Source organism: Chelonia mydas, chromosome 24 (genome assembly GCF_015237465.2).
Source record: "Chelonia mydas isolate rCheMyd1 chromosome 24, rCheMyd1.pri.v2, whole genome shotgun sequence".
In the NCBI taxonomy this organism is placed as follows: Eukaryota; Metazoa; Chordata; order Testudines; family Cheloniidae; genus Chelonia; species Chelonia mydas.
In genome coordinates this window covers 16,726,497-16,744,771 of record NC_051264.2, presented here as the reverse complement: position 1 = coordinate 16,744,771, position 18,275 = coordinate 16,726,497, and the positions used below count along the sequence as shown (strand labels likewise).

The 18,275-nt window shown below is 49.7% G+C and overlaps 1 protein-coding gene, 1 long non-coding RNA gene and 1 pseudogene across 3 annotated transcripts in view; 1 reads left to right on the top strand and 2 right to left on the bottom strand.

The window, feature by feature from the left end:
- Nucleotides 1-3,692: 3,692 nt before the first annotated feature.
- LOC102936476 (probable G-protein coupled receptor 33) lies at nt 3,693-17,698 on the bottom strand. Its single transcript, XM_043535192.1, is given in 4 exon segments — nt 3,693-5,288; nt 5,291-5,402; nt 6,286-7,110; nt 17,413-17,698. Coding segments are annotated over 4 exon segments (1,155 nt in total). The 5' UTR covers nt 17,506-17,698; the 3' UTR covers nt 3,693-5,163.
- Nucleotides 8,546-18,275, top strand: part of LOC119564155 — a 29,230-nt gene continuing 19,500 nt past the window's right edge. The window contains exons 1-2 of one of the 2 annotated variants that reach the window (XR_006287339.1): nt 8,546-8,778; nt 9,556-11,540. This is a non-coding gene — a long non-coding RNA (uncharacterized LOC119564155). The remainder of the gene's footprint in view (nt 8,779-9,555; nt 11,541-18,275) is intronic. The other variant, XR_006287340.1, reaches the window with a different exon arrangement.
- On the bottom strand, nt 13,563-16,500 carry LOC114021131 (annotated as a pseudogene).

Here is an 18,275-nt window from a genome sequence, read left to right as displayed (position 1 = left end):
ACCCCACTCACCTCCCAGAGCTGGGGATAGAACTCAGGAGTCCTGAAATAAGCTCCGCTGAGCTATGCTGATTTACATCAGCTCACGATCTGACCCATTTTCTCCATGCCCCAAAGTAACCAGTGATGTCTGGTTATTCCATTTGGAGGGGGGGGCTACCCCACCATGAAATCAGTTTTAATACCAGGTGCTTGGGATGAACAAGGTTCGAGAAAAGACTGGTTTTTAAAGTTTGAGAGTGGTCGAACCCCTGAGGTTCTAGAATGCCAGGATTCTAGAACCTGTGAAATACCACCGGGTATAAAAACCATATCCCCAAGTGCAAGATTCTGGAACTATCCAGGAATCTAGAGCCCAAGGGACCCTGCCAGGCTTTAAGAAACTTGGAATCCATGAGGACCTACCAACAGTGATGGATTTAGAATGCGTGGACTTTTATGCGGTTGAAAAGCATTTGACATCCAAAACTACACGCACTTCCAGAGTCAGCCTAATATAGACCTCTTGGGCTCACATGGAGTTTTATACTATTTCTACCCATGGCAGCTATAGCGTTCTAGAACCAAAAAGGAATCTAGAAGCCTCTGGACCCTAGGGGGTTATAATTAAGGCTCCATTTTAGTCATGAGTAATTTTAGTAAAAGTCATGGACAGGTCACAGGCAGTAAACAAAAATTCATGGCCTATGACCTGTGCCTGACTTTTACTATATACCCCTAACTAAAGCTTGGGCAGGGGGCCGCGGGCGCTCTTGCGGGGGGTCTTCCAGAGGTGCTGCAGGTGCTTGGGGAGGTGGCCCTGGATCCCTCTGGTGCTGGGGGTGGGATGGGCAGCAGCACATGCCCCAGGACCCCTGCTGGTGCTGGGGGGGAGGCAGGACTGGCAGGGGCTCCCTACCTGGCTCCACGTGTCTCTGCTGCTCTTAGGCAGCGGAGGAGCCAGGGGGGCTCCGCACGCTGCTCCCACCACTATCTGTGGCTAGGCAGCTCCCCTTGGCCAGGAACCACAGCCAATGGGATTTCCAGGGGTAGAGCCTGTGGATGCATGCAGTGCGTGGAGCCCTCTGGCCCCTCCTTCGCCTAGGAGCTGCAGGACCATGCCAGTGGGAGACAGGAAGCCCCCCATCCCAAAGCAAGCACACCCCTCCACATCCCTCACCCCCTTCTCCTAGTCCTGAGCCCCCTCCCAAACACACCCAAACTGCTGCTGCTGGCCCCGGGGTCTAGGACCCTATGTGGTCTAGGATATCATATATGAGGTTGGAAACTGGGATGTTCTTGACCACATAGGAATAGTTTGGATTTTAAAGCTTTGGCAGACCTAGAACACAAGTGGTTCAAGAACCAGCCGCATATCTAGAATGCGTAAGATCCTATTGGCTTTTGAAACATATAGTGGCTTGGAAAACATGAAGCTCTAAATCGAGCCCACATCAGATCAGTTCACATTCAAAACACTGACAGACCTGAGACCCAAGATATTAAGAACTGGCCAGGATTCCTAGAATCCATGAGATCCTATTGAATTTTTGAATCAGCAAGATGTGTTACCAGTCACGGTTGGCAGTCTTGTTTCATCTGAGCAGTAGGAATGGAAAATTTTTTTTGAAATAGAGGAGTTAAGCACGTCTAACTTACCTACAGCCTCCACCCAGGGCTGGTGGCCCACATAGGCCTGGCTTCCTCAGACAGCCCAGTGGGTCCAGGTAACAACTGGTACAGCTCCCCGACAATGGGTCTGCCTGACCTCTGGGTAGAATCAGATATTCCAAGGACTGAAGGAGCATGGAGGTCCCCTAGTGTGACCTGCGGCAGAATGTCCCTGAATTAGTCCCTGGTTGAACTGGAGCAGACAAGTTAGAAATACCATCCAGCTCACCATTAAAAATTATTGGTGATGGAGAAACCATCAGGGTGAGTCTTTTTTAGTCTTTATCATCTTTTGGATCTGCTGGCCCCCAGCCTTGGCCAAGGTTTTGTAACTTGGCTGGAGCTGGCAAGTGAGATCTTCACCGTTACTCTGACCTGTGACCAGAGGTGCAGAGAGCAGCCCACACTGAAAATCCCAAGTTCAGGTCAGGCTTCAAAAACGAGAGCAGTTTATCCCAAACCTGGTGGTTAATACAGTAGTTAGATTCACCAACCAGTCACAAGCTGTGCTTCTGATCCCCCACATGGGTCATCAAGAAGCCGAGAAAAAAGAAAGAAATCACAGTGCCCCCTTTATTGCATTCCAATCTAGGATCCCAATCAGCAAATAGGCCCAGTAAAGTGAGAAGTTACTTAAAACTCTATTCACTATACAGACAGTTCTTCTGATCCCCAAAGGGCCAGCCACATTCCCAGATCAATACTGGTTTGGATTTTACCCAAAATACCACATTGCCAGCCAATCCTTTAGCATCTAAAACCAAAGGTTTTACTATAAACAAAAAGAAAAGAACAAGGAGAGAGTTGTTAAATGGTCGAAACAATCAGACACACACAGAGGCTTCAGAGTCCATATACCAGGTTCTCAGCAGCACTGGTGAATTCACTTGCTTGAAAAGTCCCTCTGGAACACAACCAAAGCTTGGATGGGTCATTCAGTCCTTTGTTCAGAGCTGCAGGAATGCATCTGACGAAGTGAGCTGTAGCTCACGAAAGCTTATGCTCAAATAAATTTGTTAGTCTCTAAGGTGCCACAAGTACTCCTTTTCTTTTTGCAAATACAGACTAACACGGCTGCTACTCTGAAGTTTGTAGAGAAGTTACTCCAGAGGTCGAAAGCAGGATTGAAGACAAAATGAAGAAGATGCAGCTGCCTTCTTATATCCTGGGTACATCCTCTGTCCCAAACACAAGTTCCCAGCATATAGGTATGGAAAATTTCTTGGAGTCTCCTGTCCTCAGGCATGTCCCTACAAGTCCTGATGACTCAGAGGCGTAGCCCCTGGGTTCTCTCAATGGGTTTACTGTACAGCTGATTGCCCATTGAACAGACAAGGCAGTGCTAATGCCAATCTGTCTGGGGGTGTGTCAAGGTTCCTTCCCCACTCTGAACTCTAGGGTACAGATGTGGGGACCTGCATGAAAAACCCCTTAAGCTTATTTTTACCAGCTTAGGTTAAAACGTCCCCAAGGTACAAACTATTTTACCTTTTGCCCTTGGACTTTATTGCTGCCACCACCAAGCATCTAACAAATATATACAGGAAAAGAGCCCACTTGGAAACGTCTTTCACCCCAAAATCCTCCCAAACCCTACACCCTCTTTTCTGGGGAAGGCTTGATAAAAATCCTCACCAATTTGCGTAGGTGAACACAGACCCAAACCCTTGGATCTTAAGAACAATGAAAAAGCATTCAGTTTCTTAAAAGAAGAATTTTAATTGAAGAAAAGGTAAAAAGAATCACCTCTGTAAAATCAGGATGGTAAATACCTTGTAGGGTAATCAGATTCAAAACATAGAGAATCCCTCTAGGCAAAACCTTAAGTTACAAAAAGACACAAAAACAGGAATATCCATTCCATTCTGCACAGCTTATTTTATCAGCCATTTAAACAAAACAGAATCTAATGCATATCTAACTAGATTATTTACTAAGTTCTAAGACTCCATTCCTGTTCTGTTCCCGGCAAAAACATCACACAGACAGAGGGAACCTTTGCTTTCCCCCCACCCTCCAGCTTTGAAAGTATCTTGTCTCCTCATTGGTCATTTTGGTCAGGTGCCAGCGAGGTTATCCTAGCTTCTTAACCCTTTACAGGTGAAAGGGTTTTTCCTCTGGCCAGGAGGGATTTAAAGCTGTTTACTCTTCCCTTTATATTTATTACAGGGTGTCACACAGATACACAGTACAAATAGGAGATATCAATATACCACACATGTCTATAACTCACAATACAAAGATGACACACACATATAAAAAAGCTTCCCATATTTTGTAAATCATATCTTATCCACGCATACCTTACATGGCATAACTTATATGATTCATGCAATTTCTTAATATTGGTGTCCATAATATCAGGAATTGTCACCCACATTCCATACAGCGTCACAGTTACTAGCGTGGACGTTACCTCTAAACCACCCTGAATGTTCAAGGACAGGTGGTTTCTCTAGAGCCACTCTTCAGTCTGCAAGCTTGTTTTCCTTACTGGCTGCTCTTAAATTAAGCCAGAGCCTCCCCACACTAAATATTCCCGTGAGCGGGTGATGCGGTGTTTGTAAATTATGTCAAAGCTGCCCCACAAAATGTACAGAATTTATGTAGTTCAAGGAACACACGGGAATGATTATTTATTATTATTTTCTATTTTGGTAGTGCTGGGAGCCCAAATCCTGAGCCAGGACCCCGCTATGCTAGGCACTGTACAAACAGAGCAAAAAGACCCTGTCCCAGAAAGCCCACACTCCAAGGAGATTCAATGGATAGAGGCCTGGGCTGGGACACAGCTGACATGGGTTTGTTCATGGCTGTGCCACTGGATGGACCGAAGGTTCTACTGAGTGACCTTGGGCAAGTCATTTCCCCATTTTGTATCTCAGTTTCCCCATTAGTAAAAACTGGAAGACTGCTAATGATCTCCTTGCTAAACTTCTTTTGAGATCTACTGATTAGAAATACTAGAGAAGAGCTAGATATCGCTATTGTAATATAGAGACTCTTCTATAATATACTACTCCAAATGGATTTTAAACCATCTGGAAATTTAGAACCCCAGTGAAACTTTTAGGAAACAATCTGGAACCTGTTGGATTCTATGTGGTTTGAAAACACTCTAGAATCCAGTGATGTCGTAGATCCAGTCTGGAATATAGAACCCATAGTCTTCCACTTTGAACACACTGAGGGGCTTACAAGATATGAGATTCCAGAGACAGCTAGTGATGAAGAATTCAAGAGAGTCAATTAGGTTAGAACACATTGAGAGTTCTAAAACAAACAAGATTCTGGAGCTGCCTACGAATCTGGTGCCATTGATGACCCATTGAGTTTGAAAAAATTGAGTTATCTAGAACACATTGAATTCTGGAGAGAGCAGGGAATCTACAATCCAGGAACACTGCAGTTTATGAACAGTGGGATGCCTGGAACCCATTAGAATTTAGAACCATCAGGAATCTAGAAACAACTGGGATGCCAAGTTTACAACTCCCCCTAACTCTGGGCATCTTCAGGCCATCACCTGTTTTGTGTTCTCGACTTCTGACCCCTGTCTTTCGCTAGACTCGGCAGCACTGCTGGCGAGATCGTCGACAAAAGCTGCTTTGACGAGAGTGAGAAGAGACTTCCTGAAGACCAGAACTTCTCCCCCATGAAGAGATAGAGGATGGGGGTGAAGCAGGCATTGAAGCAGGAGGTAAAGGTGTAAATGACCAAGACGGCACCCGTCACCAATGCTGGCACCTCCTTCTTTTTCATAGATTCATAGTTATTAAGGTCAGAAGGGACCATTATGATCATCTAGTCCGACCTCCTGCACAACGCAGGCCACAGAATCTCACCCACCCACTCCTGCGAAAAACCTCTCACCTATGTCTGAGCTATTGAAGTCCTCAAATCATGGTTTAAAGACTTCAAGGAGCAGAGAATCCTCCAGCAAGTGACCCATGCCCCATGCTACAGAGGAAGGCGAAAAACCTCCAGGGCCTCTTCCAATCTGCCCTGGAGGAAAATTCCTTCCCGACCCCAAATATGGTGATCAGCTAAACCCTGAGCATATGGGCAAGATTCACCAGCCAGATACCCAGCAAAGAATTCTCTGTAGCAACTCAGATCCCACCCCATCTAACATCCCATAGCAGGCCATTGGGCCTATTTACCATGAATACTTAAAGATCAATTAATTGCCAAAATCATGTTATCCCATCATACCATCTCCTCCATAAACTTATCGAGTTTAATCTTAAAGCCAGATAGATCTTTTGCCCTCACTGCTTCCCTTGGAAGGCTATTCCAAAAGTTCACTCCTCTGATGGTTAGAAACATTTGTCTAATTTCAAGTCTAAACTTCCCGATGACCAGTTTGTATCCATTTGTTCTTGTGTCCACATTGGTACTGAGCTTAAATAATTCCTCTCCCTCTCCGGTCTATATAACTCTGATATATTTATAGAGAGCAATCATATCTCCCCTCAACCTTCTTTTGGTTAGGCTAAACAAGCCAAGCTCCTTGAGTCTCCTTTCATAAGACAAGCTTTCCATTCCTCGGATCATCCTAGTAGCCCTTCTCTGTACCTGTTCCAGTTTGAATTTATCCTTTTAAAACATGGGAGACCAGAACTGCACACAGTACTCCAGGTGAGAGCTTGTAGACCTTCAAGCCATGGTGGAGGTGGTAGGGCAGCCAGCCAAGAAAGAAGGAAACCACCGTGGTCACCATGACTTTGAAGGGCTTCCCAGACCATGCCAGCTTCTTCTCCTTCATCTTCAGCCCTACACGGACATAGCATCCCACAATGGTGCAGAAGGGCAATAGGAAGCCCAGCAGGAACCAGACTGTAAAAACAGCCAGGTGGATCCATCTCCCCAGCTCTTGCATCTCGGCTCCGTTCCAGTCTCCGGAGAGGGTGTAATTATTGATGCAGGTGGTTCTTCCCCCATGCACCACCCGGGTCTCCCGGAAAGCCAGGTAGGGAGCACTGAGACCAAAGGATGCCAGCCACACACCCACAACTAGCTTCCCAGCCTGGGACATGGTGCAGTGATGCCAGCACCAGATGGGATGGGGAGTGACGGTGTAGTGGTCGAGGCTGATCAGGGTGAGAAGGAAGACTGAGGAGAACATGTCCATGGAGATGCAGGTGTTGAGGATCTTGCACATGACCGTGCCGAAGACCCAGTGGAAACCCATAAGGAGGGAGACGATGAAGAAGGGGATCAGCAGGGTGAAGAGAAGGTAGCAGGCGACCAGGTGGAGGAACCAGAGTGTGGTCACCGTCCTCCTCATCTTCAGCCCCAGCACCCACAGGTACAGCCCGTTCCCCACCACACCCACCAGGAAGGTGGTGAAGAGCAACACGGCCGCAGCCAGGTGAGAGGCGCTCTCAGCTGCTGGGGTCTGGCTGGAATTTGCCCCAGTGGTTGGTGGGAGAGTCATGTTGCCTTGGTCCATGGTGCCCTGGGGAGAGAGAAAAGAGGGATTAGAAGGGACGACAGAGGAGGGGGAAAGGGCGAGGGCAAGAGGAAGGGAGAAATAAGAGGGGTTTAGGAAGGTACCATTGGAGACGATCTCTCTAGGCTCTGGTCGTCCAGAATATGCAGGCGCGATAGTCTCAGCAACAGGGCTGTAGCCGGTGGAACTCCCTGCTACAAGGTAGAGCTATGGGCTGCAGAGGAGGGAAAGAGGGATAGCAGACGTGCGAGGAGTGGGGATGGGGACAGTCTAGCCAGTCAAATACACAGCTATGCTGAGAATGCCATGTCGCTGTGATCTGGAAGATGGGCTGGCTCAGAAGGGTGGTTAACGGGAAACGAGGCTTTTCCTCCCTAGCAGATGCCAGCTCCAATCTGTCTCCAGGGAAGGGACTGGTGGGCTCAAGGAGGTGGGGATCGGTGCTGCTGGCTCCTAGCATGCAGGTTAAGAACGGCTCCTTTTCATGCGGTTTTAACTGAGGGCCCCGGATCACGACCCTCTGAACCTGCCCCTCTCACTCCGCCCCGGGCCTTGCTCAGAGACGGCCAATTTCAAGCCAAGCCAAGCGGGCGGGTGGATTTCAGAGCACTTGGGCTCGCCGGCTCTGACAGGAAGAGGTTTCTCTGCAGGCCCGGTGGCAGGAGCGCCCTTAGCAGATCTGCTGTGGGAGGACTCGGGCTCCCAGGCCTTGGGCAGTTCTCAGCTCAGCGTCTGCAACACCTGGTTGCAAGTGGCCCCCTGAGTCCAACAGCCCTGTCCTTTCACATCCAACCCCGGGGCATCAGCCCGGCCACACATGCCAGCCACCTCAGCTGCATCTCTGGGGCGCGGGCCTCTTTGAGAGCCCTGTCAAAGCTCTATTCCCTTTGGACACATGACTCCCTCCAAGGGGTGATGGGTGGCGTTGGTATTTTCCCAGGGGGGACCACTGGACCCCACATTTCTGTGCATACCCGGCCCTCTGTGCCTAACCGGTCTAAGGAGCCCAACTGGGCAGTAGCGGATTATCCAGTGGGCTGACGGGGCCTGTGCCCAGGGGCTCTGGACAATTGGGGGCCCCTGGAAAAATGAATGCCTCACCCCAGCGGAAATCCCAGAGCCCTGGCAGAAGCACTGGGTGGGCAAGGCGAGGGAAACACCCGTGGCCCGACTCCACTCCCTGGCAGAAGAGCCTGGCAGGGTGGGGAAAGCCCCAATGCCCAGACCCCCGCTGCAGCCCTTGGACTGCAGGGCTCTTGCTCCCTGTCGAGGCCTCAGCTTCAGTGGTTAGAGCAGGGGAGGGGTGACTCAGGATATCTGGGTTCAAGCCTCAGATGGGGGAGGGGGGTAGGGTCTAGGGGGTTAGAGAAGCTGGGGGGCTGGGAACCAGGGCTCTGGGTTCTATCCCTGGCTCTGGCAGGGAAGCGGGGGCTAATTTTAAAGCAATGGCTGTTTCTTAGGTGGTTTCTTTGCTAAGACGGTGTCCAAATGAGCATTTCCATTTATGGGTTGCAGCTTCTCCATCTCAGAGAGCAGGCGGAGGCGGAGCGTGTAGAAGACACAGAGTTAAGGGGAGAGACCTCAACACCCTGGGCAGCGCAGACTCACGGACGCTTTGCTGGGCAAACACAGACCATCTGAGTCTCTCTCTGCGCTGGGTCCTGCCCTGCCCAGGTGAGTCGAGACGATGGGCCACAACTCACTGCTACAGGGTAGATGTGTAGGAAGCAGAGGAGGAAAAGAGGGAACACAGATGTGGGAGGAGTGGGGAAGGGGACAGTCTGGACAGATTGGAAAGAGTCCAGTGGAGGGCAACAGAAACGATTAGGGGGCTGGGGCACATGACGGATGAGGGGAGGCTGAGGGAACTGGGGTTGTTTAGTCTGCAGAAGAGAAGCGTGAGGGGGGATTTGATGGCAGCCTTCAACTACCTGAGGGGGGGTTCCACAGAGGATGGAGCTCGGCTGTTCTTAGTGGTGGCAGATGACAGAACGAGGAGCAATGGTCTCAAGTTGCAGTGGGGGAGGTCGAGGTTGGAGATTAGGAAACACTATTTCACTAGGAGGGTGGTGAAGCACTGGAATGGGTTCCCTAGGGTGGTGGTGGAATCTCCATCCTTAGAGGTTTTTGAGGCCTGTCATGTCAAAGCCCTGGCTGGGATGATTTAGTTGGTGTTGGTCCTGCATTGAGCAGGGGATTGGACTAGATACCTCCTCAGGTCTCTTCCAACCCTGATATTCTATACTTCTATAATGGGCAGGGGCCCCTCACTGGGTCTGAAGGGCAATTTCCTTGCTAATCCTACATAGAAGCCGCAGACATTTGCTATTAATAAAGCAAACCAGGGGGACTCCCTGCCACTGGGTATTAATGGGATTAACACAGAGACTCAATAGGCAGATGTAGTAGGTGGGGTCTGTGGCATGGGTGAATTTTTCTCTCTTGTTTCAGGTTAATCAGATGAGGTGTCCCCATTTACAAAGCTCTAAGCCACAGGACCCCCCCGCGTCCCTCCCACAGCCCAGGAGTCCTGCCTCCCAGTCTGCAGCTCTAACCCACTAAATGTGACTCACCTCCCAGAGGCAGGAATAGAACCCAGGAGTCCTGTCGCCCAGTCTCCAGTGCTGTGACCATTAGGCCAGTCTGCAGATCACAGAGGACACCACGCAAACATGGCCGGGGGTGGCAGTGCCAGTGACGGAGGGGGACAGGGTGCAGTCCCTGACAGAGGCAATAGCCCAGAGGTCCCTGGTGCAGAGCTGCAGCATGGCTGTGGGGTAGAGAAGCAGCTCGGTGGCTTGAAGCTTCCTGTGTTACAGTGAGGCTGAGAAGGACCCTGCGCGCTCTCACGAGTCAGGGTGTAGCAGCAGTTCCTGTGACAGGCGGATGAATACAAGAGACGGGGTGGGGGTGGGGTGGCTTTTTCCACCTCGTAGCAATGAGTTCCACTGGCCAGGGATAGAACCCAGAGCCCTGGTTCCCAGCCCCCCAGCTCCTCTAACCCCCTAGACCCACTCCTCTCCCCCATCTGAGGCTTGAACCCAGATATCCTGAGTCACCCCTCCCCTGCTCTAACCACTAAAGCTGAGGCCTCGACAGGGAGCAAGAGCCCTGCAGTCCAAGGGCTGCAGCGGGGGTCTGGGCATTGGGGCTTTCCCCACCCTGCCTAGCGCTTCTGCCAGGGAGTGGAGTCGGGCCACGGGTGTTTCCCCCGCCTTGCCCACCCAGTGCTTCCGCCAGGGCTCTGGGATTTCCACTGGGGTGAGGCATTCATTTTTCCAGGGGCCCCCAATTGTCCAGAGCCCCTGGGCACAGGCCCCGTCAGCCCATTGGATAATCCGCTACTGCCCAGTTGGGCTCCTTAGACCGGTTAGGCACAGAGGGCCGGGTATGCACAGAAATGTGGGGTCCAGTGGTCCCCCCTGGGAAAATACCAACGCCACCCATCACCCCTTGGAGGGAGTCATGTGTCCAAAGGAAATAAAGCTTTGACAGGGCTCTCAAAGAGGCCCGCGCCCCAGAGATGCAGCTGAGGTGGCTGGCATGTGTGGCCGGGCTGATGCCCCGGGGTTGGATGTGAAAGGACAGGGCTGTTGGACTCAGGGGGCCACTTGCAACCAGGTGCTGCAGACGCTGAGCTGAGAACTGCCCAAGGCCTGGGAGCCCAAGTCCTCCCACAGCAGATCTGCTAAGGGCGCTCCTGCCACCGGGCCTGCAGAGAAACCTCTTCCTGTCAGAGCCGGCGAGCCCAAGTGCTCTGACATCCACCCGCCCGCTCGGCTTGGCTTGAAATTGGCCGTCTCTGAGCAAGGCCCGGGGTGGAGTGAGCGGGGCAAGTTCAGAGGGTCGTGATCCGGGGCCCTCAGTTAAAGCCGCATGAAAAGGAGCCGTTCTTAAATTCTTCACACCGCTCTGAAAACCAGTTGCAGACTCGCATTGACTTGGAAAGTGGCACCAAGCCGCCGGGGCTCTGCTGGAGACTGCTGGAGCAAAGGGCGGTCGTTCGATTGTGGATGTCACAAGATGCAGCCCCCTGCATGATGAGCTGCTGTTAATACTCACACATTTCACTGACTTCCCCATGTGGGGGGCAACTGCCTTGAAAACCGGCACTGAGCAATGGAGGCAGGGTGGGGTTTGTGATGCAAATTTGAGGTCATTTGGTCCAGAGGTTCCCGCGATACCCTCCCCGCCCACGTGCTGATTGAACATTTTCAGATGGTTATAATGTTCTCAGTGCAGAGTGAGGGGAAATAGCAAAGAGGCCGAACTTTGAGAAACGTCAAGCCTGGGTGGCCCCTGAGCTCAGCTACGCAATGGGACCGAGGGGCCATGCGGCCATAGTGCAAAAGTGAGTCCACTCCTCAAGCTGTTCGCACCTGTGTTTAATAGCAGTTCACACCTCTGCGAGGTACGGCTTCCACAAGAAATTGAGGGTGAGTAACACCCATGCTGAGTTGACACATGGGGGCTTAGAGACACAGCCACTGCTGTTTTGCTCTAAATATGGAGATGTTTGTGTTCTCATCCCTATTATCACTTTTTGACCTGGTGTCTTCAGCCACAACAGGGCTGAATTGGGACCACAGATGGCATGTAAGTCCTGTGACAATAACCGATTATTTTGGTCTCTGGTTCTTCTGAACAACCGAGTCGTCAGGGGTGGCGAATGACTCATTTGGAATGATGCCAAATTATTATTATTATCTAAAGAAAAAGGGGGGGGGAATTGTTTTAGTACGAACAAAATGGTTTTTTTTCCCTGAGCTTGGTTTTTACACATTTTAAATTGATAAAATAATTTAAAGAATGTCAAGCAAAGCTGTTTTGAATAAGAAAATTGAAATGTTTTATATTGAAGATGTCAGTTTTTTGGTGGTTGAGCAAAACAATTTGGCAAATTGACACTAATTCATTAAACGTCTTGGTGTCTACTGTAACTGCTAAACACCATTTCCTCATATAGCTGGGTTTGAACCCAGGAGTCCTGGCTCCTAGCCCCCCCACGCTAACCTGCTAGACCCCACTCGTCTCCCAGTGGCAGGAGAAGAGCCCAAGAACTCTGAAGTGAAGTCAACGGAGTTACAATGATTTACACTGGCTGAGGATCTGGCCTGTTCACTCCATGCCCTATTCCAAAATAATCTGTGATTATTTTTATGGTTGTATTTTTGGAGGGTTTCTCATATGAGCACCCGTAAAGAGTCTTGATTTTCCAAAAGAAGGAGCTGAACCCTTTGTGAACATCAGGCCTGTTGGAAAGTGTCTCAAGTCAGAACATGATTCCCTGTGCTTTGAACCCTTCAGGTACTAGACCATGTCAGATCTGATTGGGTTTCAAGACATTGTCATACCTAGAACTCAAGAGGTTTATGAACTAGACAAATATCTAGAACTAATGCGCTACTACCGTGTGTCTGTATATTATATATATATATATATACATGTTTGTATATGTTTATATGTATACACACACACACATTTAAAAACACAATAGTATCCCAAGAGTTCTAGACATTTCAATGATTCTTGAACCTGTTGGGTTCTTGCTCTGACAAAAAATTTTAAACCCAAACTGGTCCTATGTGGTCTAGGACGTCATATATGAGGTTGGAAACTAGGACGCTCTAGGCCACACAGGATCTCTTTGGGTTTTTAAATCTTGGCAGACCTAGAATCCAAGAGATTCTAGAACCAGCCACATATCTAGAATGCATAGGAACCTATTGGCTTTTGAAACATAAAGTGGCTTGGAAAACATGATGTTTAAATCTAGCCTTCATCAGATCACGTTCAAATCACTGACCGACCTGGGAACCAAGCTGTTAAGAACTGGCCAGGATTGTTAGAATCCATGAGATCCTATTGAATTCTGAATCAGTGAGAGGTGGTATCTGTCATGTCTGGCCATCTTAATCATAGAATATCAGGGTTGGAAGGGACCTCGGAAGGTCATCTAGTCCAACCCCCTGCTCAAAGCAGGACCAATCCCCAATTTTTTCCCCAGATCCCTAAATGACCCCCTCAAGGATTGAGCTCACAATCCTGGGTTTAGCAGGCCAATGCTCAAACCACTGAGCTAGCCCTCCCCGAAATGGAATTCTCCTTCGAGCCGGAAGGAGACTTCTGTTTATTTCTGAACAGTAGCAATGGGAAAAGATTTTTAAACAGAGGGGCTACGGACATGTCTAAACACATTTACAGCCCTCCACCTGGCGGTGGCAGCCCACACAGGCCTGGCTTCCTCAGATACCCACGTGGGTCCAGGTGTCAACTGGTACAGCACCCCAGCAACCTCTCCTGACCTCTGGATAGAATCAGAGATTCTGAGGCCGGAAGCAGCATGGTGGTCCCCTAGTCTGGCTGGATGCAGAACGTCCCTGAACTAGTCCCTAATTGAACTAGAGTAGACCTGTTAGAAATACCCTCCAGTCCTGCTTTAAAAATTGCAGTGATGTAGAATCGACCAGGGAGGATCTTTTTAACTCTTTATCATCTTTTGGATCTGATGCTCCCCAGCCTTGTCCAAGGTTTTTTAACTTAGCTGGAGCTGGCAGGTGAGATTGTCACAGTTACTGTGACCTGTGACCAGAGATGCAGAGGGCAGCCCACACTGAAAATGCCAAGGTCAGGGAAGGCTGCAAAAAGGACAGTAGATTCTCCCAAAACTGGTGGTTAACACTGTAGTTAGATTCACCAACCACTCACGAGCTCTGTTCCTGATCCACCGGACTGGTTATCAAGAAGCAAAGAAAAAAGAAAGAAATCCCACAGCCCCCTTTATTGCATTCCAATCTTAGGTTCCCAGTCAGCAGATAGGTACAGTAAAGTGAGAAGTTACTTAAAATTCTATTCACTATACAAAATGTTCTTCTTATCACCATAGGGCCAGCCACATTCCCAGATCAATACTGGTTTGGATCTTACCCAAAATACAACACCGCCAGCCAATGCTTCATGGCCCATCCAACAGGCTGGATAGGGCTGATGCAAGCTGTCTGGGGCTGTCACCCAGATACACAGCACAGGTCTGAGATATCACTATACCACACATATTTACAGCTCACGATATAAAAGGATGCATACACATAAACAAGCTGATCATATTTATCAAATGATAACTTTTCCACTGATCGCTTACATGGCATATCTGGTATGTTTCAGTACAGTTTTGTATCCATAACATTATGAATGATCACCCATATTCCATTCAGCGTCACTCTTATTAGCTTGGACGTTACCTCTTCACCACCCTGAAGTGACCATGGGCAGGTGGTTTCTCTGGAGCAGCTCTTTATTCTACTGGCATGTTTTTCTTACCAGCCGCTCTGAAACTAAGCCACAGCCTCCCCACACGAAATATCCCAGTGATTGGGTCGTAACCCCGCTGTGCTAGCCGCTGTAGAAACACAGAGTGAAAGGACAGAACCAGGCCCAAACTGCTCATTGCGTAAGGCAATGAAATTGAAAGAAACCTCAGCTGGGATGCAGGAGACCTGTGTTTGTTCTAGTTCTGCCACTGGACTGCTGGGTGACCTTGGCCAAGTCACTTTCCCACTCTGTGCCTCAGTTTCCCCATTTGTAAAAACTGGAAGACTGCTACTGACCTCCTTGCTAAAGTTCTTTGAGATCTACTGATGACAAGCACTAGAGAAGAGCTAGATATCACTAATATAATATACGGACTCTTCTATAATATACTACACCTAATGGATGTTAAACCATTTGGAAATCTAGAACCAAGATGAAAGTTTTAGCAACAATCTAGAACCTGTTGGATTCTATGTGGTTTGAAATCAAGTGATGTCCTAGATTCAGTCAGGGACCTAGACTGAACTGACTTTGAGTTTGAAGACATTGAAAAACTACAATAAATGAGATTCCAGAGCCAGCCAGAGATACAGAATCCAAGAGAGTCAATTTTGTGATAACACATTGAGAGATCTAAAACAAACAAGATTCTGGAGCTGGCTAGCAATCTGGTGCCATTGATGACAAACTGAGTTTCAAAAAATTGAGAGACCTAGAACGTATGGGATTCCGGAGAAAGCAGGGAATCTAGAATCCAGGGGCACTGAGGGGTTTATAGACATTGAGATACCTCGAACCCTTCAGGTTTCAAAACCAGCAGGAATCTAGGAACAAAGGGGATGCCAAGTTTTCAACTCTCCCTCGGTCTGGGCACCTTCACACCATCTCTTCTTTTTTGTTCTCGATTTCTGAACCCTGTCTTCCACTAGACTCGGGGGCACTGCTTCCGAGATCATGGACAAAAGCAGCTTTGACCAGAGTGAGAAGAGACGTCCTGAAGACCTGCCAGAACTTCTCCCCCACAAAGAGGTAGAGGATGGGGGTGAACCAGGCATTGAAGCAGGACGTGAAGGTGTAAATGACCAAGAGGGTGCCCATCATTGACTCTGGCACCTCCTTCTTGTAGAGCTTCAAGCCGTGGTAGAGGTGGTAGGGGAGCCAGCCGAGGAAGAAGGAAACCACCACAGTCACCATGACTTTGAAGGGTTTCCCAGCCCACGCCAGCTTCTTCTCCTTCAACTTCAGCCCACGCGGACATAGCATCCCACGATGGTGCAGAAGGGCAGCAGGAAGCCCAGCAGAAACTGGACCACAAAGATAGCCAGGTGGATCCGTCTCCCCAGGTCCTGCATCTCGTCTCTATTCCAGTCTCCGGAGATGTATTTATTGACACAGATGATCCTGCCCCCGTCCACCACCTGGGTCTCCCGGAAAGCCAGGTAGGGAGTGCTGAGACCGAAGGAGGCCAGCCACACACCCACAGCCAGCTTCCGAGCTCGGGACAGGGTGCGGTGATTCTGGGACCAGATGGGGTGGTGAGTGAGGGTGTAGCGGTCCAGACTGATGAGTGTGAGAAGGAAGACAGAGGAGAACATGCCCATGGAAATGAAGGCATTGAGAAGCTTGCACGTGGCCATGCCAAAGACCCAGTGGAAATCAAGGAGGATGTAGACAGCAAAGAAGGGGATCAGCAGGGTGAAGAGGAGGTAGCAGGAGACCGGGTGGAGGAACCAGAGCGTGGTCACTGTCCTCCTCATCTTCAGCCCCAGAACCCACAGGTACAGCCCGTTCCCCACCACACCCACCAGGAAGGTGATGAAGAGCAACACAGCAGAGGCCAGGTGAGGGGTCTTCATGGTCTCTGGTGTCTTGGTGGAATTTGCCGCTGTGGTTGGTGGGAGAGCCATGATACCCTGGGAAGAGACAGAAGAGGGGTTGGAAGGGATGACAGTGGAGGTGAAAGGGAGAGTGGAAGAGGAGAGGGGAGTAATACCAGAGTGGGTTAGGAAGGTAACATTGGAGAGGATGTTGCTGGGCACCCTGTGGTCCTCCAGAATATCCAGGCTGGATATTACCAGAAGCCGGTGGAACTCACTGCCACAGGTTAGAGCTGTGAGCAGTAGGGTAGGACAAGGGGAATAGCAGCCGTGTGAGGAGTGGGGAAGGGGACACTCTAGTATATCAAATATACAGCTATGCAGAGAATACCATGTAGCTGTGATATGGATGTCTGGCTGGCTCAGGGGAGCAGGGAACGGGCCATGGGTCCCTTCCCCTCTAGGATGGCCAGCTCTAATATGGCCCCAAGGCAAGGGATCAGGCCTACTCAGTTAGGTGGGGATCGGTGCTGTTGACTCCTAGCATACTGGTGCCGGTGGAACTCACTGCTGCAAGGAATACAAAACTGCCCCTCCCCCATCCCATCGCTTGTGCTCATCTGCCAGTTACAGGAACTGCTGCTACACCCTGCCTCGTGAGAGCGTGCAGTGTCCTTCTCACCTCATTGTAATATAGGAAGCCTTAATCCACCGAGCTTCTTCTCTGACCCCAGCCCGGCTGCCAGCCCTGCACCAGAGACCTCTACCTCTGTCTGGGATTTCCCCAACTCACAGACTTATTAGCTCTGGAGAATGGCCTAATGGTTAGAGAATGGGGGAGGGGCTGGGAGCCTGGACTCCTGGGCTCTGGGAGGGACGTGGGATCCTGTTTCTTAGACTCTGCAAATGGGGAACACCTCATCTGATTAACATGAAACGAGCAAAAAACTCACCCACGTTACAGATTTCACCTACTACCTCTGTCTATTGACTGCCCTATGTTAACCCCAGTGCTACCCAGTAGCAGGGAGTCTCACAGGCTAACCCCACTGATACCCCGTGGCAGGGATCCCATTGCTTTGCCTTTACAATAGCAAATTTCTGTGGTTTCTAGGTGGTCTTACAAGGAAATTACCCTCCAGGCCCAATGAGGGGGACTCTGCCTATCATCTTGACTCACCTGGGCAGCAAGTGGTGGAAACATACCCAGCGCAGAGACTCGGGTGATGTGTCTTTGCCCAGCAAAGTGTCCCTTTGTCTGTCCCCGCCTCATCTTTGCCCTGTGTGCTGAGTTCACTCCCCTTAACTCTGTGTCTTCTACATGCTCCACCCCCACCTGCTCTTTCAGGTCAAAAGCTGCAAACCATAAATGGAAATGATCCTTCGGACACTGTCTGAGCAGAGCAACCACCTAAGAAACAGCCAGAGCTTTAAAACTAGCCACCACTCTCCTGCCAGAGCCAGGGCTAGAACCCAGTGGGAGGTGTAGTCATGGCCCCAAACCCCACTGTGCTATGCACTGTATAAAGAGAGAGGAAAAAGACAGTACGTGCACGAAAGAGCTTAGTATCTAAAGAGTCAGGGTGGATAGAGACCTGGACCAGGTCCCAGGAGGCCTTGGTACTATTCCTGGCTCTGCCACTGGCAGACTAAGTGCCTTGGGCCAACACACTTCTGCACTCTGTGCCTCAGTTTCCCCATTTGTAAAATCCAGGAGATTGCTACTGACCTCCTTGGCAAAGTTCTTTGAAATCTACTGAGATAATTGGCTCTGTGGATATGGGGAAAGCAGTGAACGTGATATAGCTTGACTTTAGCAATGCTTTTGATATGGTCTCCCACAGTATTATTGCCAGCAAGTTAAAGTATGGGTTGGATGAATGGAGTATAAGGCGGATAGAAAGCTGGTTAGATTGTCAGGCTCAGCAGGTCATGATCAGCGGTTCAATGTCTAGTTGGCAGCCGGTATCAAGGGGAGTGCCCCAGGGGCCTGTCCTGGGGCCAGTTTTGTTCAACATCTTCATTAATGATCTGGATGAGGGG